This window comes from Mesoplodon densirostris, chromosome 1 (assembly GCF_025265405.1).
Source record: "Mesoplodon densirostris isolate mMesDen1 chromosome 1, mMesDen1 primary haplotype, whole genome shotgun sequence".
Taxonomy (NCBI): domain Eukaryota; kingdom Metazoa; phylum Chordata; class Mammalia; order Artiodactyla; family Ziphiidae; genus Mesoplodon; species Mesoplodon densirostris.
In genome coordinates, this window is record NC_082661.1 from 113,545,725 (window position 1) to 113,568,194 (window position 22,470).

The following is a 22,470-nucleotide window of genomic DNA, read 5'->3' on the forward strand; positions in this document are numbered from 1 at the left end:
ATTTACTTGATGATTTACATATCGTATTTTATTTAATACTATTAGTTGTGAGTTTAATTGTATAATTTCTTTTCCTAAAAATGAGGAAAAAAGAGGTGGCAATCTTAGGCTATTAGGTACTCTACCATTTTGTGAAGGCCTCTCTTAATAAGCAGCAGTAGCAAAAAACACTTACTGACAGCCAAGTATCAGGCTCAAGCATCAAACATATTAATCTCCACAACAACCCTATTAGGTAGGTATGATTATTCCCATTTTGTTGGTAAGAAAACTGAGGAACAGAAAGTGTAAGTAACTGGTCCAAGATCACAGAACTAGTACCATGGTGGAGCTGAGATGCAAACTCAGGCCAACTAGATCCAGAACTTTACTGTATTCTCCCTCTCTATCAGTATAGAAATCAGAGAATGGGAAACCAGATGTGAGGTAAGTTAAAATAAAGGGATCAAGTTTAAATATTTAACTAGTTGGTAAAAAACAAAACAGCTTCCAGTACTCAGTATAGAAAAGGTTGTTTTCCTTATACAAAGCAAGAGTTCTTACAGAGATTGAACCATTAATGTGGTCTTATCTGATATGTGTGGTAATCAACTTAGGTAACAGGGTCACAAACCAGCTATGAAAGGAGATGTCCTGTACTCACAGCATCCCAGGTATTTCTGTCTCACACAACACACTACTATGCTTTATTTAAATTATGTATGTAGATATCTGTGTCATTCACTAGGCTGTAAGCCACTTAAGAATGGAGACCAAGTCTTAATATTACAGTTTCAATATCTGATATCGTGCTTGGCATGTAGTAAATGCTCAATAAATGAAAACGGATGGGGAAGAAGTGTTGTTCTTCTTCCCCAGAAAAATGTATTAACTCTGAATCATAAGCTAATTAAACTGATATAGAAATATACTACCTTATCTGTTGAGAAAATCATTAGCTTTGAATTATAAAAAGATTTTTAGAGCAGCCCAAAAAACTAACAACAAATTTTAGATAGCCACTACTTATAAGACACAAGGCACAAGGTACTGGCTGGCACTCTGTGCCATCAGCAAAAGCAGTATAGACTGTTTTCTTCCTTTCAATGAGAGCAAGAAATGGCAGGACTGCTATGTGTCATTTTGCTGGTTCATTCATTACAGAGACACCCAGCTGAGATTATAAATCACGTCTAAAATCCAGTGAAGCATGGGTCCTGGAGTAAGACTGCTCCTGCCCAAAGGAACACCATTTCTAACCCGCACAAAAGTGTTATCTGTAGGCCAAGCTCTGCTAAGGAGGGTCTCTACCAGCAGGGAGAGATTTTTGCCTAATCCATGTTAAGGTGTTACATGTGCTAGCAGTAGCTCTGTCTGAAAGACTGAGAAAACTGGTAAAAAGCTTTCCCTTCATCTCTAAGACAGTAATGGCAAAAAATGAGTGCTCAGGGAACACCACTATATGAAGTTGGGAACAGGAAAGGCCACTGCAAGAGCTCATGTGCACCAAGCATGTGAAAACTAAAGACAGGGTGGGGGGCTAAGAACAGCATCCTACAGGCTTATGGTTAATTTAAAGGCCTTATCACAATGGTTCTTAACTGGCAGTGTAAATTAGAATCACCCAGGAAGCTTTTTTCAACATATCCATGCGCAAGGAAGGAACCTAAGCATACAAGCATGGAAGAAGCTCCAGAAAAGACTCTGACATGCTCCCCTGAGGTACAAAATCTCTACAGCCTGTTTAACCAGTGATGTTCAAACCAGTATTTTACAGGGTATCTGCTAATGTGGATTATAAGCCCCTTGAAAATAGAGATCGGGTTATTCTCATATCCCCCTCTTCCTTCCCTCCTGCAGTTTTCCACTCAATAAATAATTAACAGTTATTAGGAAGATTTTTCAAGAAAAGTAGAGGATAAGGAACCAATGACTAGATCTACCATCATCAATTATAAATCACATCTCAATTTCATGGTTAAAATGGGGGGGCGAGTCTTAAAACTGATGTACTATGGTAATTCCCATTCTGCCACTAATTTGCCATAATGGCCTTGGAGAAATCACTAACCCTTTACTGAGCCTCATTTTTCTTACAATAAAATTAAGGAATTAAACTACATGACTTCTAAGGTCCTTACCAGCTCTGAAAGGCTAACAGTACAAACAATACCAAGTCTGTAGCGAAACGGCACTCAAAATACCAACTGTGATCATCTAACTTCATTCCAATTGGAATAAAATCACAAGTAATGCTTTGTTTTCAGGTATTTTTACAATCATTACTCCTAGAAACTAAAAACTCATCTTGCAGAAGAAAAAAATTCTTAGATATACTTACCAGTAAACGTTTAAGCATCAAATATATGTTTATACTAAACATAGAATTTAGAAAATCTACATATACTGTACCTTGACTTTGACAAGCCTTTTTGCTGTCTTGATCTTGGCTTCACAAAAGGCTCCTCTGTATTTAGCACTCACATCAGTGCCCACTGTCAAGTAGGGAGGTTCATCAAGGGCCTAAAATGCAAATATAATTAGATTTAAACTTTCTAGTTCTTTCCCCAAATCAGACCTCAGAATGGCAGATCTAATCCTGTTACGGCTATAAAAGTTGTAATAGATGAATGTATTGTTAACAATCTATAAAATACTCTAACTTAAAAATAAGTAAAATACATATCATAAAGCCTATTTAAATGTACTAAAATGTACATCTATAAAAGATAAAGCCATCTTTTTTCTCTATATAAAATACATATGGTCCAAGTAGATCATTCCATCCACCCCTCCATCTACCCATTCATTCAAAAGTTTTTATTACATGACCACTGAAAGAAAAGGCAGATCCTTAAAACTCAGTCTAAGAAAATTTCTTTTAATATTTAGGCTATATCTTGGCAGCCACCCAAATTCAGAATAGCTTTGTATATCCCTATCTAGACAATGCTAAGGTAGAACAGCATAAAAGAGGTGGGGGAAACCCACATGCATTCAAACTACTGGTGAAAACTACATGAAGAAATCCAGTCTGAAAAATCTGAAGTAAAAAATCAGCCAAAATGTCTCAACTGTGTTGGCATGAGTTCACTGTTCATTTCCTGTCTACAATAAATATTAAGTTTCCTCACTTGTGATTTAATTTTTAATAGTCCTAATCTAGCTGCTCTTTTTATAATCAGGTACTTTTCTGCACAGGATCTATATTTCTAAGAAGTTCTACTTATATTAATCAATTCTATAGCCAAAGGAAGATTATGTAAGTAACTTTTCCCAAAGTGTTTTACAAGAAATACTAATATTCCAAGATGCTCCACCAGAAAGAAAAAGAATTGGGAGTTTGGGAAAATCAGTTCATTGAATGAATTCCTACTCTGCCTCATCATTTCCCAATCTATTTGTCCAAAGAACCTTTTTTTATTTCTTAAAAATTTTAAATATATTTTATTTGTTTGTTTATTTATTTATTTATTTATGGCTGCATTGGGTCTTCGTTGCTGCATGGAGGCTTTCTCTAGTTGCAGCTAGCGGGGGCTACTCTTCGCTATGGTGCGCGGGCCTCTCATTGAGATGGTTTCTCCTGTTGCAGAGCACGGGCTCTAGGCACATGGGCTTCAGTAGTTGTGGCACGTGGGCTTCAGCAGTTGTGGCTCGCAGGCTCTAGAGCACAGGCTCAGTAGTTGTGGTGCACAGGCTTAGTTGCTCCGTGACATGTGGAATCCTCCTGGACCAGGGACCAAACCCGTGTCCCCTGCATCAGCAGGCAGACTCCTAACCCCTGTGCCACCAGGGAAGCCCCCAAAGAACCTTTCTTAAATTAACATCTATTAACATCCTGCAGAAATTCCACAGACCGTAAGGTGGAAAAATGCTGTTATACAGCAATAAATAATGAATATATCAATTTCATTTGGATCTTAAAATAAATTCATCCCTAATAGTTGTAGTTAATACCCCTAGAAGAGAGTTATCTCAAAAAAATTCTAATGCTATAACAAAAGTGACCAAACAATTTTAATAACTTTTTGAAAGGTGGGGAGGTATCACAAACCAAAGCAAGGGTGCTACAACTAGAAATATCAGGTCACCCTCCTTAATGGCCATTTGCCTCACATTCTATGTATTTCATGAACAGTATTTAAAAAAACAACACTCAAAACACATCAAGTATATGATTTCTTAAATCTACTTAGGAAAATGCCTATATTTCAATTTATTTATGCTGTAACAGAAGTGTAACCTCACAGAAAGATAATCATTTTTCTGCATTATTACTTTTAAAATCTGTTGATATCATTCATTAACTACGATTTGATAACTTTGTACTGCTCTTGCACCTAAAGTTAATAAATGCATTTCTACTTTACAGATTAGCCCTCTTAAAATATCATCTTCCCAGGTCAAAATTTTGAATAAATTCCAGACAAGCTAGTGGCTTTATTTTAGCAAGAATATGAAAGGGACTCACAGCACTTCACCCAGAAATTTTAGGAAAATTTCCAAAAGATATCAATCCACTTTGTGGTTCAACTGGTATTGTGTGTTACTGCTAAACAAGCCCAAATGGAGAGGCACTCTTCATGACCATAAGGTTCATTACTCTCCACAACTTGCAACCTCTCCCATTAACACTTCCTGCCTTATTAGCCAGTAAAATTCTGAAATGTAGAACAAGAAATTCTGAAATGTAGAAGAGAAAAAGAGATCATCTCAAAGTGCATGTTTGTGCCTACTCAGGAACAAATAAATATTTAAGAAGTGATAAGCTTTTTAGGTACTTTTATTATAGAGAATTTTGAACCAAAAAGGGGCGGGGGGAATAGGATAGTAATATATTTAGACTACTAGTATACAGAAACCCATTTATGTATTCTTTTCATTAATATTCAATATCAAACACTGGCAACATTCCAACCCAAGCAAACTATAAACATGCTTAATGAACAGACTTATTCATCTTGAATTTGAGAAAGGGAACTTTTCCCCCAAAACTAAGCCCATCCTACATCCTTACTAACATGAAAATCCATGTTGACAGAAAAGAGTAATAATTAGCTCAAATATCATGAGGGGAAATTATTATTTTTGAAGGGTAATATTTTCCTTCCTTCAAACTAGAACACATGAAGAGGAATCAGCAAGGTATATAAAGAAAATGTCTGTTACAAAAATACTTGCAAAGGGAAGCCAAAGTCTAACAAAAACCTGCTAAATACATTGTTAGAGCAGGGTTAATTTCTCAAAAAGAGCATAGGAAAAGCAAAGGTCTATGTTCTGATCTTAATTTCTGCCTGTATTTTTTTGTATCATCTTAGGTAAGTTACTTTTCTGTCCCTAATTTCTCATCATTAGATGAATAAAATAATCTGAATTCTGTATACATTTGTTTAACATGCCTATGTCAAAGGACTAAGGTTATTACAAAGATGGTCAGAATAGGATACTCTGAGACACGTAATTGTCTAGAAGTGAAACTATGCTAACCAAAGTATGAATTTCTACAGAAAAAACAAATGAAACTCACAACCTACATGGTCATATTTCTGTATGTAATTTTAGCAGACCATAAATTATCACTCTATCATTAGTGTAATGTGAGACTAACATAGCACAGTTTTTGAAAGCAAAAGACAAGGTCCTAACCCCAGCTCTATTCCTATGCTAACTACATGCGTCTTTATAGACTACTGAACCTCCCTAAACTTCAGTTTCCACTACAGGAAAATGGGGCCAGTATTAGAAAGTACTCAGTTATGATGCCAGAAGTATTTAATTATTCACAATTACTATTATGAAACACTGAGAGTGGGCAAATAAGTCATTAAACCAATGTAAATTCAGATTTGGCACCTCCTCTTTTCCTTTTTAAAATGGGAAAGGCAAAACCTCATTTTAAATGATTGCTCATCATAAGTCAGTGTAAAGAGAAAGTTAAACCACTTTTCTCACTTTTTCAACTAATGTCAATACTCCTCAGAATACAGTATTTTTTAGCATTAAATCTAATGAGAACATAATACAGGATAATTGGTACTATGTATATGTCTTTAAAATATTATACTTTTTCTTCTTCTAGAAATGCAGAAATAAAAATATGTATGTTATACTATACATATAGAAAAAGCATACATATTAAAGATAATAACAACTGTTCAAGAGGGATTAACCTATGAGAAAGGGAGTGGAAAGGAGGGGTATGTATATAAAAACATTTTATCCAAAGTATGTCCTCCTGTTTTTTTTCTAAAAAAAAAAAGTTCCTTTTTTGTTTTTTACAATTGGCATGTAGCCTTTGCTTTTTAAAATGTATACTAAGGAACATTTCAACCTTATAAAAAAGAAGACAGAACTGTACAGTAACTCCCCTATATATTCATAATGTGACTCCCACAGTTATCAACTCAATTATAATACTCAAAGTATTATAATCTGTAGTGACTGGGATTATGGGTTATTTTGAACGTTCATATTAATACTTATCTATATTCTTCAGTGCACTTGGAATGACTCTACTAATGAGAGTCAGTATAATACAGTAATTAAGAGCACAGGCTCTTGAATCAGATGCTTAGGTTCAAATCTACCACTTAGTAGCCAGATGACCTTGCCTCTAGATATAATAAATAGTGACTATCTGACAGGGATGAAGACTGAAATGCTTGCTACATGTGAAGTGCTTATTAGAACAGACCCCAGCATACAATACCAAATAAAGGCTGTTATTATTACTCAATAATCTGGGGTATAATTGTGAGTTTAAAAAAATTTTGAGTCCTACACCAAAGAGATCCCACATAAACAGAACAGATGCCAGTATAATTGTGTATATGGGGGGAGGGGTGTTTAAAATATTATCCCCCTATTCAATTCAGAAATAAAGTAATCAAGTTGAATTCTAGTAGCAAGAGAGGTAAAGTGTTTGTGGGGATGCTCCATAAAGTCTATCACAGTCTTTTAGTGTGGCAGAAAGACAAAATCAAGACTATACACACCTATTCTGAGGCTACTGTACTTTGATGCAATGCAGAGATATACAAAGAATCATGCCAGCAGGTTTACCAAGATTCCTTTGACCAACACCAACCCTGTTAGGTGTATGTACATGTATATCACCAGGGGAAAACAAACAAAACAAAACTCTTACCTTCTCTTTTTGTTCTGCTTTTCTCATTTTGGTCAAAAATACAGACCATCTCAGAGGCTAAAATAAAATGTTTTTATATAGCACCTCCATGCCAAAAAAGAAATTAAACTACTATATTACCATCCCTTTGTTTAGCAAACGTAACAGTTTTCCAGTTGTCAAGGCAACAATTACCTCATACTTATCCCAGCATTGCTTAAACATTTATTTTTCTAGTCAATCTACCAAATGTCCTAACTGGCACCTAAAAACCATTGAATTCCATGGAAACACTAAAAGCATAAGCAATTTTTAAATTAGATATTGGTGGATAATAAACCTTCAAGAAGCCAAAATGCCATGGAAATATATAAGTACCCAAATGAATCAACAGTAATCTCTAATGTGCCTTGGGCTACAGTACACCTAATATACAAGTTTCAGAAAGATAACAGTTGAATCAATGCTCCAAACGGCTAATGTTGACACTGACTAAGAAATATTCAGTTATTCAAGATCTATTTTTTAAAAAGCAAAACATGCTTAATGACATTTTATTGAGGTAGGTTTTTAAAAACAGTAAGCATTCAAATTGGTTACTAAGGCAGTGCCAATGCAGCCAAGAGAATCAGAACACAAGATATTAAATCTGATGCTAAAATCCTCACTAAATAAATGTATTTAAACACACAGTGTGACAGTAAATCTATGAAAACAATCTATTTGTTTATGACAATCCCAAGGAGGCATTAAAACAATAATGCGGATAATTCCAACAGATGAATGAACGAAAAACGCATCTATATACCAAAGGGTACATGATTTTAAAACTAAGCTTAAAACTAAAATACGTAATTTTTTAGGGAATACCAAAAAATGAGTACATTGAAGAAATAAAGAAACTGTGCAATCTAACTTTAAAATCTTCTCTGGAGCCATTCCTTCTCCACCTTTTCATGTCGCTTTAAGGACATGGGGTAGTGAGGGGTCAGTACTGGGGACAGGAGGTAAGGGACAGATGCTGAGTACACAAGGTGGTGAGGAGGAGGCTGGGGGAGCCACATGGAAGCACAGGCAGGCTCTGTGGCTGAGAACATTCTGGGAGTTAAGTAGGGACAGAGGAAATGAGCAGCAGGGTTGGAAGATTTGTTACAGTGGCCGAGTAAGTAAACTGAATGATCAAGTAAGTAAACATACTGAGGATAGTTGGGGCCATTTTTCTCACTGACAAAGAAAGTTAAAAGGAAGGGGCAAGGCTAAAAGAAGTCTAAGGTATTGGAATGGAATTAGAAATATGAATTCATGGTTATATTATATATATACAACATAGATATTATATATATACATATGTATTATATATACACACACACAGAAAAATGAACACGTAGTTATAGATGTATATGTGTATATGCATATATATTTGTATGTCTGTGTGTGTGCATATATACATCCATATATTTTCCTAACTCTGTCCACTAAGAACTGACAGCTCAACTCGGACTACTTTTACTTTTTTGATTTTCAGGCTCCCCAAGTGGGAAACAAGAGCCACTCTACCACTTCCCTGGCGGCATGTGATTCCTCTGACATGGAAACATAATCAATGTGTTAAATGAAAATGTCAGAAGTTGAAAAAAAAACAAACAGCATATCAGTGGCGTATACCCTGATTTCTAAAACCCATCCTACATTAAAAGGAAGCAGGAATCCTTGGAGAAATGGCTAATTTCAAAGTTGGGCAGGGAATGTACAAGAAGAATGTAAAATATCTTGTGCCAGAAAGTAAGGAAATGCTCAAAAAATAATGCAGATACTTCAAAGAAACACAGGAGCCACCCTGAAGGGCTACTACTGGCCAAACGGGGGGAAAGTTTGAGCACCAAAAAAAATATTAGTTGTCCTGTTATCCTGTTAGGGATGTATGTGTATGTCAAAACTGAATGACTCAAGATGTGTGTATTCTACTGTAATTTATATAGTAAATTATATAATTTATATAAATTATAACCCATTCAGTAAAACTCGCATCCCTGAGTCCATATTGACAAACACATGAATGAATGATGAATAAATAAATAAATGCAGAAAAAGGAAAATGCAGAAGGAAGAAAGCTCTTCCTTACAGTAAAATGTTAATAAATATAGCAGGAATGATGGAAACAGAGAATCATCTTTCAGCAATCATCATGAAGGTGACTGATTTCACAGAGTTCTCAATAGATGCTAAACTGATGAGTGAAGGTTTGATGAAGAACAGGATACTGGCATATTCCTGGAATACTATTCAATTATCAGTTTTGGAATGATGTGATGCACTGAGGACAAAAGCACATCGTTTTTGTGGTATACCTGGCAAGAATAACTTTGACAATGAGAAAAATTAGATCTACAGAATGTAAGGTGTGTATTCCTTAAAATTCTAAAGGACATGAAATACAGGGAAAACTGGGAGTTTCAAACTGAAGCAGTCTGAAGAGATGTGATAATCAAATGCAACGTGAATTCCTGGATTGAGTATAGGTCAAAAGGAAAAAGAGACATGAGGAGAGTTGGTGAAATTTAAAAGGGGCCTGAGAATAGGATGGTAGTATCATACCAATACTGATTTCCTGATTTAGATAGGTGAATGCAGAATAGGTAGAACAGTGTCCTTTTTTGGGGAGATTACATTCCGGAGTATTTAGGGATGACAGGACATCGTGTCTTCAGCTTGCTCTCAAAAAGTCTGAAGATAATAAGAACGGATACATATATCTGTATACATACATAGATTATATGAATTCTTTGTACTGTAAATTTGAAATTACATGAAAATAATTTTTAAATAGTGTATATTTATTGGGCATGTGCATATTTTTCCTATGAATTGCTCACTTATGTTCTTTACCTGTCTGAGTTACTAATTTTTTTTAAACTGGATTATAAAAGTTCTTGAATATTAAAAAAAAAAAAAAAAAAAAAAAACCCTTTCCCCCAAACACAAAAATCTTCTCTGGATGGTACATATATTTCTTAGTTTTCTTCCTAAAATTTAAGTCACTTTGGGAGATGGAACTACAAATTATTTATAAGTAAATTTTAGACCCACATCTATCAACCAGAGAGATAACTACATATTCACAGATATTAACAGAGGACTGTCTGCATATTCCTGGAAACTTAAATAACTCACAAAAGACATTTTAACTAGAATGTTCATCATCAGCAAAGAGGTAAGAGAGAAGTATATTGGGAAGAACATTTATTAAGTGCCTCCTGTATTTAAAACATTATTCTATGTGCCAAAAAAGCAAAGGCACTTTTAACACAAAGATAGCCAATTTATTTTGCCCTTAGAAGAGGTTAAACTTATTTGTAATCTTGCTAGTAAGATCAGAAAATCTTATTCAAGGGACTTCCCTGGTGGCGCAGTGGTTAAGAACCTGCCTGCCGGGGCTTCCCTGGTGGCGCAGTGGTTGAGAGTCTGCCTGCCGATGCAGGGGACACGGGTTCGTGCCCCGGTCCGGGAGGATCCCACATGCCGCGGAGCGACTGGGCCCATGAGCCATGGCCGCTGAGCCTGCGTGTCCAGAGCCTGTGCTCCGCAATGGGAGAGGCCACAACAGTGAGAGGCCTGCGTACCACAAAAAAAAAAAAACCAAAAAAACCCCAACCTGCCTGCCAATGCAGGGAACCCGGGTTCAAGCCCTGGTCCGGGAAGATCCCACATGTCACGGAGCAACTAAGCCCGTGTGCCACAACCACTGAAGCCCGTGCGCTGTAACTATTGAAGCCCGCACGCCTAGAGCAGATGCTCCACAACAAAAGAAGCCACTGCAATGAGAAGCCCGCGCACCGCAAAGAAGAGTACTCCCCGCAACTAGAAAAAACCGGCGCGCAGCAACGAAGACCCAACACAGCCAAAATTAAATAAATTTATTTTTTTTAAAAAAAACCTTATTCAAATGAATCTGCATTAGCGTAACATCGTTCTCAGAACATACCTTGCTTATTTATAATATTTATAATATTTATAATATTATAATATTTATAATATTTAAACTGGAAATTAGTGGTGCAGCCAGTTCAAAAATCAGAAGCACAAAGAAAAACCATAAACTGGCATTGTTATGATTTATATCTGGCCATGTGGACTTGCAGTTTGGGTCTTGGTTCACTGGCTCTCCAGATACAAGCCATCTCCTATTTGTTACATGATTTCAGAATGGTTGTTGTCTACCTGAACTGCTCAATGTACAAATTTGCACATTCTCTGGCTTCGGAACCAGAGAGACTGCAATTCATGTACTTAATAACTATCTGTCTTTGGGTATGTCACCTCACCAGTTTGGTTTTTGGCTTCTTCTCTGTAGACTGATCTTGCAGGGTGCTTGCAAGTTTTAAATTAAATTAGGTAGCATATTTAGAATCTTTAGGAGACTGACAGGTCCTGAGTAAACACTCAGCAAACATTAGATTAAACCACATGAAATTGCTATTTTTCATAAATCAAAAAAAGGTCAAATATTGGCAATTTTATATTTGGTTCAATCTCATACTGCTTTTCTCCACTTCTTTCAAGCAGCTGGGAAACGACAGACCAACACCCAAGAAACATAAAAGTCCTGTTCCACAATCTGCTCAGACTCTGCTCCTGCTCTATTGCCCATGAGCAAGACACAGCTTTGCACCACCAATCACTCTGTAGCTCACAGGACTCCATGTATGTATATTTCCTCCTGTGGCCAGAGGACTAGGCCTCACACAGAGATCTGGACCCCTTATACCACTAATGTAGCTATGGCTATTTTCCCACTTGATGGCTGTGTGGGCCACCAACCAAGCTTTTGTTCAGTTTTATATTCTCAAGAATATGACCTTGGGAATTCCCTGGCAGTCCAGAGGTTAGGGCTCCATGCTTTCACAAGCCATGCCGCCAAAAAGAAAAAAGAAGAATATGACCTTGAAAGAAGCCATCAAAAGGAAACAGTAACCTCCAATCGTTTGAAACTCTATCCATTCTTTGTCTAGTGACCAAAAGAAATTGACCCATGGAGTACGGTAGGTAATAAATATTCTAAGTCACAGAATTCACTCTAATTTCAGAGCCCTCATGTATTAACCCCTTTGGTAACCAATGCTACAATACTCATTGCCATGCTATATACTGGCTTTGCTTGTCCCAAATGGATACAATCATTCTGTAAAGGTGAAAGTTTCACACTGCATTTCAGTGATTTGTATCTGTCTTCTCTCCTGGATTGAGCAACTTAAGGCAGAAATAGCATCTTATTTATCTTTGGATGTCCTGGTCTTAGAATTGCACCTACGTATAGGAGGAATTCAGTAATCATTTATTGAACCAAAAAATGTCAGGCATTAGTTAAGCCCTGCTAAATGAGATTTCTCTTAAGGTAAAAATTATTTATATTTCAAAAACACCTTATATTGGGAGGCATCTTATAAATTGAGAATTCAAAAGCATAAGCTCTGGAATCAGAGTATCTGGGTTCAAACTCCACATCTGTAATGTACTAGCTAGGTGACCTTTGGGACATGGTCTTTAACTTCTCTGAGCCTAGCTTCACATTTGTAAAGTGTGGTTGATAACAGTAATATAATAAACATATAATTTGTATTTATATATATCATAAATAAATTATATAATATAAACATATAATAAAGTTGTGACCTTGTTATACATAAAATGTCATATGCTGATAAATCTAGAATGCGCTTTATAACTTCTCAGATGACCAAATTTTTACAGTGAAAAAAAGTTCACATAGTTTCATAAAGAATAAGTTGTGACAAGCACCCACTACTAGATTATTTCTCTTAACAAAGAGCTATGCTCCAGCAATACACTTTGCTGACAAGAAGTGGACTATACAGATCGTCAGCTATCTATCTGATCCAAACTGTGCCAAAGCGGTTCTCTCTCCTAAAAATTCAAAGCTGAAATGCTAATCAAATTGTTAGTAGAGCAAGGTGATACAGCCTGTGTTAGCCATTTTCTGGCATGCGTAGTGAGAAGGAGAGAAAACCGGTCTATAACGAGAGAGAGGAAGAACGATAAAAAGAAAAGAACAAACAGACATGCAGAGAAAAAAAGGGATACATGCGAGACTCTGTCCTTTGAGTGACTGAGAGAACAGCTAGCCTTAGTTCCTGTTAGCTTTCCAAAACTTAAATCTCTCCTCGAACCTGACTGGACTTTCTGCTCGTGGGTATTCAGTATCCATAAAGTAAATTCTCTTTTCTGCTTTCGATAATCTGAGGTGGTTTCTATTACCTGTAACCAAAAAAGCCTTAATTAAAACCCGTCAGAAACGTATCTAAGAAGACATAAAATGTAATTGCAATTCTACAAACATTTACTGAACATCCACAATGTCCGGGGATATTTAGGACTTAGATCCTATTCATACAAATATTAAACCAATTCCAGTTTAAAATTTTAAGCTAAATTGTCACAATATACAAAATCCTAGAAGATCAATAAGGAATAATGAAATATGGACCTACAAAGTAAAAAAGCAGATTTCTTATGGCAATCCAAACTTTATTATTTAATACAGAAATATTTTAATGAATGTTTAAGATGTGAAAGAAACATCATAATAAAGCATTCTTGAGATTACTGCCAACTGTAAAACTCCCAACACCACTGACCCTGCTTCTTCCACAGAGGAAACCATTATTTATCTACATTTTGGTTACCCTTCCCATGGAAAAGCCAGATTATTTTTTAAAAAGCTATTCAAAAAAAATAAAAATAAAAATAAAATAAAAATAAAAAGCTATTCAAGGTCATCAGGTCACTATTACAGCATTAGTAGCATCAGAAGACAGCAGTGAAAAAACAACCTCTGGTTCTCAATTTTTAAAAATCAACTTATAAGCCTTTACTATATAGGTCTGGCCCTACACTCTTATCAGCTTATTAAAAATATATTTATACTTTAAAAAGTTTCTGTTTTCAACAGACTTTTCTCCTTTTTCCACTCATATTTTTCAAAACTTAGAAGTATCTTACCGAATCAGAAGAAAAAAACAGAGCATTAACCAGGAAGAAAGCAGGAATAGGAAATTCCCTGGCAGTCCAACTGTTAGGACTCGGTGCTTTCACTGTCAGGGCCCCGGTTTGATCCCTGGTCGGGGAGCTAAGTTCCCGCAAGCCTGGAGGCACAGCCCAAAAGAAAAAAAAAAAGGCAGGAATAATAACTGCTCAATAAAATACTAAGAGAATGAATGAACGAATGAATCAATCAATCAAACCAAATCAAAAGTGGCTAGGTGCCCAGAATATACAAAAAACAAAATAGCTTTCCTGTCTTCAAAAAGTCATTATCTAGTTGAAGAAAATGAGCAAACAAAACCAAATGAATGTTTAAAGATAAAAGAATTTTCCCCCAACAAGTTCAAATTAATCTATTTATTTATTCACTTACTTGTTTTTTTATATTGTATTTATAAGTGATAATATGCAGTATTTGTCTTTGTCTGGTTTATTTGATTTAGCATAATGGCCTCCAAGTTCAGCCATGTTGTCAAAAAGAATTTTTTTTTTTTTAAGTAATTCTTCAAGGTCTGTGACACTGAGAACACTTAATTGGACACATTTAATACTGTATATTCCAGCTAGCATGATTTGGATTGGGGCTGGGGAGTTGCCAAAGCCTTTATAATTAAAATCTCAGAAACCACAAAACTAATTTGATCCACAATTTTGAAAGATTGCAATATGAAAAAATTAACTCCTAGTCTATTAATCTACTAACTATTCTTTTCTTACTGAATACTTATTGAATAATTTATCTAAGTTCTTGTTAACCATAGTATATATATTTCATTATAATACAAAGTCAGATACTTGAAACTGCTCTAGGAAAACAGTAAATTTAAAGAATGAAATCATAATAATATATGGCCCTTGCCTCCTATGGAGCCTCAATTTGTATTAAAACTATCACTAAAACTGGAAAGAACTTTCCAATACATCTCATCAAAAGAATTCTTTTATTACAGGTTATTAGTCTACAACACAAGATAAACAATGATATTAACATAAGTGAGACTTTTTAAATACCTTATATTTAATGTGTGAATATTTTAGGGATTTGTTTTGTTTTGTTTTGGGTCTTTCTCCTGATCATCATCCCAGCACCTTTCAAGTTTTGAATGGCGGCATCAAATGGCTTTACTTGGTTGGCTACGTCTGCCATACTCTATCACAGTAAATGGAGATTCTGTTAGTTGCTAAGGATATCTATTCACTTAGCACCTAGAGAAACAATTTTCTCTAGGTGTAGAGAAATAGGTGTAGAGATATATACTTAGGTCAAAACTCTATCTCCTGACTCTCCACATGCACCTAGTCTTACTACTAGATCACACTGGTAGTCTTCTGGGTCACCAGAATTTATCATTACACTAGAGCCAATATCCAATAGTTCCTCCCACATTTTATGAACTGAGTATTTCCCCTTCCCCACAGCACAGCTATTTAAAGTAAATGAACACAAGGTATCATTAGTGAAGGCAGGTAGGAGGGGGTCACACTACATACAGGGATATACAACAGGCCCTCCAGGGTACTCGATCTTGCCTTTTTTCAATGGGCTCTGAGGCTCTTGCCTTCTTTCAACAGACTCAATCTCAAGGATATATATAACAGGATAGCTTACATCAGATTTTCATTATTAAACCTGGATTTTAAAAAAAACTATACCAAGCGAGTTACTAGGTTGATTAACAACCTAGGGATCCCAGGTAGATCAGAACATTCTCAGAATTTCATTATCAAACCCGCCTTGCCATCTTTTATGATGACCATGCCCACCTTGCCACCAGCTATAAACTCTGCCAACTTATGATTCTCTGACTCCACTGAAGTCATGAAACATATTTCAATGGCATTCCCTTCCAGAAAGCAGTCCCAGCTGGAAAGAAAAGCCAATAAAGACCTTAAATTCTAGCATTTCCCTTGCTAATCCATTTTCCCCAAGAAAATATTAAAGAGAGAATCCACTGGACTGTGATTATCCCCGTGACATGATAAATTCCAAGTGGTGTGGGGAAGATTCACTGAGCACACAAAACATAAGAAGTCTTTTATTTCCCTTAAAAAGATGGACTTCCCTGGTGGCGTAGTGGTTAAGTATCCGCCTGTCAGTGCAAGGGACATGGGTTCAAGCCCTGGTCTGGGAAGATCCCACATGCCGCAGAGCAACTAAGCCCGTGCGCCACAGCTACTGAGCCTGTGCTCTGGAGCCTGCGAGCCACAACTACTGAGCCCACGTGCCACAACTACAGAAGCCCGCATGCCTAGAGGCCGTGCTCTGCAACAAGAGAAGCCTCCGCAATGAGAAGCCCGCGCACTGCAACGAAGAGAAGCCCCTGCTCGCCGCAACTAGAGAAAGCCCGTGTGCAGCAACGAAGACCCAACGCAGCCAAAAACAAATTTAATTAATTTTTAAAAAAGATAATAAAGTAGGCTTTTCTAATACCATTTCTTATGTTGATACACATGAGCCTGTGTGTCCTATGAATGTCCTGAGAGAAAAGTAGCAGGTGCACAACACACAGGAGTTGACAATAGGGCCATCACCTGTTCACTCACTTTCAGCATATTGTTAGGTATGCTCACACACGTAAATTCTACAGATTACATTATGCTTGTTTACATGAATTTGTGGATTATGTTATCAACTAGAAAAGAGGTTTTTAAAGTGTGTCCCCAGCAACAACGGCATCAACATCACCTGGGAACTTGTTAGAAATTCAAATTCTCAGGCCCCACTCCAGGCATCCTGAATTATAAACTCTGGGGGAGGGAATCAGCAATCTGTGTTTTAACAAGTCTTCCAGAGAACTCTGATGCACCCCACAGTTTGAAAACCAATGACCTAGAGGTTACTTCTCTAGGAACCTGTAACAGATATATTCAGCAACTAACAGACTCTCTGCTTGGTTTCCTGACCAATATAGTATGGGGTATTATGGTAGGAACGGCCAAAGTAAAAGCAATTTGGGGAATTATGGCTACCATTTAAAGACTTGAGAGATGCCAGAATGGTGATTATGAAAAAAATAGATAACATACACACAGAATGAAATAATGCAATGAAAGCAGACTCATTTAAAACAATATAATATCGGGACTTCCCTGGTGGTCCAGAGGTTAAGACTCCACACTTCCAGTGCAGGGGGTGCGGGTTCGATCCTGGTCAGGGAACTAAGATTCTACATGTCGTGTGGTACAGCCAAAAAATTTAAAAATAAAAATAAATAAATAAATAAAAATAATATAGTATAGAAAAGTGGCTTAAGAAGGTTCTAGCAAAGAAATCAGAATCTGAGATTAAACTATCAATGCAAAAAGTAAAAACTAAGAAAAGTGAAAGCTAAAACTTCTCTACAGAAAAGAGTTAACACAGCAGGCCTGACTGCTATTTTTGGCCTACTTGCAAGGTTGGCCCTTGGATGGCATCTGGGAAGTTATGGGAACTTGAATTTCGGGCGGGTTCCCACAATTAATTGATAAGAGTGGCTCACTGAGCCTAAACTGTATATACAAATAATACAGTGCATGCGGAACATCCGCTTTGATTCCCAGAGTTGAGAATTTGGGTATGTGCCCGGTGTGGGGCTTCTATGTGACTAGCCCCCAGTAAAAACCCTGGGTGCTTTGTCTCTAACAAGCTTTCCTGTTGGCAACAGTTGCGAAATGTTGTCACAATTAATTTCTAGAAGAATTAAGCATGGCCTGTGTGACTACTGAGCAAAGACTCTGGAAGTTTGCACCTGGTTTCCCCAAGACTTCACCCCAAGCATCTTTTCCTTGTGCTGATCACGCTTGGTATCCTTTTTGTTGTAAAAAGTCACAGCCTAAGAGCAACTATACACCGAGTCCTGTGAGTTCTCTCAGCCAATTACCAAACCTGGGGGGGGCCTTGAGGACTCCTGACACACTCTCTTACTTCAAACATGAGCTCTTTGACAGTCACATAACAGGGTTAAAAACACTGACAAGCCCACCAAATCTGACGTTTATACTGTTCTTACTTGATCCATTAATAAAAGAAAAGATTTTAATATTATTTAATTTCCAGTTTCTTATTCTTTTTAACATATCTAGTAAGTGTAACTTGAATTACATGCTCAGTCCTTGGCCAGCGAAGGGCAGGGCATCTACACTGACAGTCCATTAAGGGAAGTGGTATAGGCTGCTGCCAAATGAAGGGTGACCACTAAATCAGGCTCTTTGGCAAACACGAAATTTACTTCAAGGATATTGGGAAAGCACCTCAAGGAGGACAATTATGACCTGTCAAAGTTCAAACTAAGTTACAAAAAGCCCTGAGTAACTTCTAGTTGTTAGTTTATATGTTAAGACATAAAAACAGAAAAAAACAAAGTGGTTTCAAACGTGAGACCAAAATAAAAAGTCACAGACTCTACAGATTGAAGGGATGACTTGCCATCATACTACTTCTCACCAAGGCAACGTTACACAGCATGCCGCCAGGTGAGCAGCAGTTATTATTTAACTCAGTGGTCGGCAACTCTAGGGAGGCTGGGTAATATCTAAGAAAAATCTATTCTTTATACCATTTAAAAGACCAAGGAGAAATGCTAGAAATATTAGAGGTAGACAAATAAGAGTAAGTAATGTATTACTAATCCTGTTAGGTGTCAATATTATCAATAATGGAATAATTTTCAGGCACCAAAATGGTCTTTAAAACTCTCCTATTTGGGGTAAAATATTGGCCTAGGGATATATACCATGATTCAGGAAAGGGGGGAATCTAGTATGGAATAAAGACAAATACTGAAATACTAGAATTTAGTGGCATATTTGGAGGAATTAAAATCATCAAAAACACAATCACTACGTAAAGCATAATGGTGCCTAATAATGGTTGGCCCTTAACACTGCGACATCATATGAAACTGTTTACAGCCTTGACTTTACCTACTCATATCCTTAACAGACGAAGTTTTTTACATGGTCTAGTAAACCCAAGACCTGACTTTAGCACTGTACTGATTTTATCCTTCACTGCTGCCTCTAATTCATAGAAGGTAATATTTTCCTCTAGATTACTCCAGAGAACACAACCAGATAAAGGCAACCTTTTGTGTGGTAGACTTTGGGATAACAGTTTGTAAATTTAGTCAATACAAAAATTAGTTCCATGGGTGTGTCAGACTTTGAAAGCACAAGTAAGTGAACCAAGATGCTGTGAACAATGGATGAAGACTACTTTACATATAGGCATAGTCATCCTGAAAGTCATAAAAGTGTTGCTGTAGGTCTCTGAAGACCCGGCAATTAAAGACAGAATTTTTAGAGATTATATGTACAAATACAATAAAGCTTGTGCTTTCAACAGACACAAAAAAGTCTAAGAATTTCTACTGCAGAATGGCTTTTCATAAAGGTTACCTAATTAAATGGGAGAAAGGAAGAGAACAAGAAAGCTTTGAAATTAATCAGATTTAACCAGACATGGAAATATTTACTACCTTAGATATAATTTAATATTATTACAAAATAATACATTTGACACAACATCTTTCAAGGCACATTCATTTCTTTTTTGTTGCTGTTCTTGTTTTGGTTTTTTGGGCGGTAATATAGTCATTTTTTAAATTTTAATTTAATTTATTTATTATTTATCCAGCAGGTTATTATTAGTTATCTACTTTATACATATTAGTGTATACACGTCAATCCCAATCTCCCAACTCATCCCACCACCACGACCCCCCATGGCACTTTCTCCCCTTGGTGTCCATACGTTTGTTCTCTACATCTGTGTCTCTATTTCTGCCTTGCAAACCAGTTCATCTGTACCATTTTTCTAGATTCCTCATATATGCATTAATATACAATATTTGTTTTGGGTCATTTGTAGAGACGTGGATGGACCTAGAGACTGTCATACAGAGTGAAGTCCTAAGTCAGAAAAACAAGGCACATTCATTTTTATCCAAAAAAACAAAAACAAAACCTCTGTAGGCAATAGGAAAGGTACTATTATTGCCCACTGGTAATTTATTTTACAAACAGAGACAGAACTTTAAGTGGTTTTAAGGTCACAACTAATCAGAGGCAGGAAAAGAGCTTAAACCCAGATTTCTACTCAATGTTATTCCATGCTGCCTATCAGGTAGTAACAACCTATCAACATTTTAAAATTTATCTATAACTAATATATAAATTAAACTGATCTATCCATTTAGGAGCCAATGTTAAAAATGGTTAAAAGAAAAATTATTATTAACAACTATTCTAAATACACACACACACATACACACACACACTCACACATAGAGGTAAAGACGTAAAAGGATATAATAAATGTTAACAGCAGTTATCTCTGCAATGACTGAATTATGGGTAATCTTTTTCCTATCTACTTTTCTATTTTTTCCATATTTTCTATAATGAGTTTTTTATAACCAGAAACCAAATAAAATGTTTATTTTTGTTATGAAATTATTAATATTAAACATTAGTATTTAATATTTATTTAAAGCCTGTCAGTTATGAGATTTCTTGCAAAGACTGTACTTTTCTTTCTAAAAAAAAAGAAATTAACTCACGGGACTTCCCTGGTGGCGCAGTGGTTAAGAATCCGAGCCTTGGTCCGGGAAGATCCCACATGCCTCGGATCAACTAAGCCCGTGAGCCACAACTGCTCAGCCTGCGCTCTAGAGCCCACGAGCCACAACTACGGAGCCCGTGTGCCACAACTACTGAGCCTGCACCCTAGAGCCTGAGAGCCACACCTACTGAGCCCGTGTGCTGCAACTTCTGAAGCCCGCATGCCTAGAGCCAGTGCTCCACAACAAGAGAAGCCACCGCAGTGAGAAGCGACCGCGCACCGCAGTGAAGAGTAGCCCCCGCTGGCTGCAACTAGAGAAAGCCCGCACAACAACAAAGACCCAACACAGCCAAAAATAAATAAATATATATATATATTTTTTAAAAATTAACTTAGACTCTAAGGAAATGAAATCCATCCTATATTTTAAATGAATCTCCATTAATTCTATAAGGCCTAACACTGCCTGCTCTCCAAGTACACTGTAAAATCATCCTAAGATGCAATGTGATAAACTGATCTGATAGAGAAACTTCATTACATTTATTTCACTGGCTTTTTCATCTGTTTGTACTTATATGATAAGCATATCTTTAAAGCATATCTTTAAAAATACAATGTGACTATGGCCTATTATTTCAACTAAATATTAAGTGATTTAATTGTAAATGATATATATTTTCACCTCAACTTGGTTTTTATTTTAACTTTGCCAAAATTTCTCTATTTTCTGCATAACTGGACCTATTGTCATTTCCATGGCTTTCAAGAAGAAGTAATTATGCTTCTTCCACAAGATTAAAATAGTATATTTGGTTAACCAGAGAATACAACATATAAATACTACTGTATTTACTCTATTTTATACCTCAGATTTAAGGGGGCACTAAGGTTTATCAATAATACAGTCACTATCATCAAGAACAGGGTTAAATTAAGTTTAAAACAATCTTTTAGACAATATGAAATGCCAAGACATTTTGTAAGAATTCCATTCAAAAATTTTAAGGCTTAACGTTAGAAAAAGGTATAAATTATACTCAGTATCTAGAAGTGACTCACTTTTTCCCGAAGGTTCCCCCAAACCTAAGTTTTATAGCATCCTCAAGTAATATAACTATTCAAATATTACCAAAAGATTGCAAAACTTCTGTTAACTATAACCAGCATGAAATCTTAAAATAACATTTATGACACTAACCAAAATGCTTCCACAGTCTCAGTGAGATAATGTAAAAGAAGGTACAAGTAAGCAGAGGAATAGATTGGTAAAGGAATGAAACTCTTAATGACAACCTGACCTTCTGTCTAATTCACAAACTTAAAATACTATCAGCCCAAATCCCATGAATATAGTGAACTAAACTGATCATTTGCTCACCAGACACTAGGCATAAATTTTGATGCACCATTTCTGTGTTTCTGGAATCTTGACTTATTGATTTTTTTTAAATGTGTAAGATATTTTCTTTTAAAGAAATGATTAGTCTCCTCCTTCAGCCAAAATGGAGTAACAAGCAACCAGACTTACTATCCAGCCTAAAACAAAAAACAAATAAAATTCTTTAAACAATGGTTTTCAAGTCACTGAACATCATGCAAAAAAGGAGATTCTTCTAGAAACAAAACAAATGAGGTGAGTCCTATAATTGCCCCAGTTTACTGCCTTGAGCGTTATCAGGCCATGGAACAATAAGAGGGAACTGAGGCAAAAGCCATAAGACTCCTTTGAAGAAGCAGGGGTAAGAGTCTAGAGAGGCCAAA

At 36.3% G+C, this 22,470-nt stretch overlaps 1 protein-coding gene across 6 annotated transcripts in view; it reads right to left on the reverse strand.

The window, feature by feature from the left end:
* Window positions 1-22,470, reverse strand: part of ARID4B (AT-rich interaction domain 4B) — a 127,164-nt gene that overhangs the window by 76,654 nt on the left and 28,040 nt on the right. For all 6 annotated transcript variants that reach the window (XM_060107991.1, XM_060108008.1, XM_060107999.1 and 3 more), the window contains exon 3: window positions 2,392-2,502. In XM_060107991.1, the coding sequence (XP_059963974.1) occupies window positions 2,392-2,502 (111 nt within the window). The remainder of the gene's footprint in view (window positions 1-2,391; window positions 2,503-22,470) is intronic.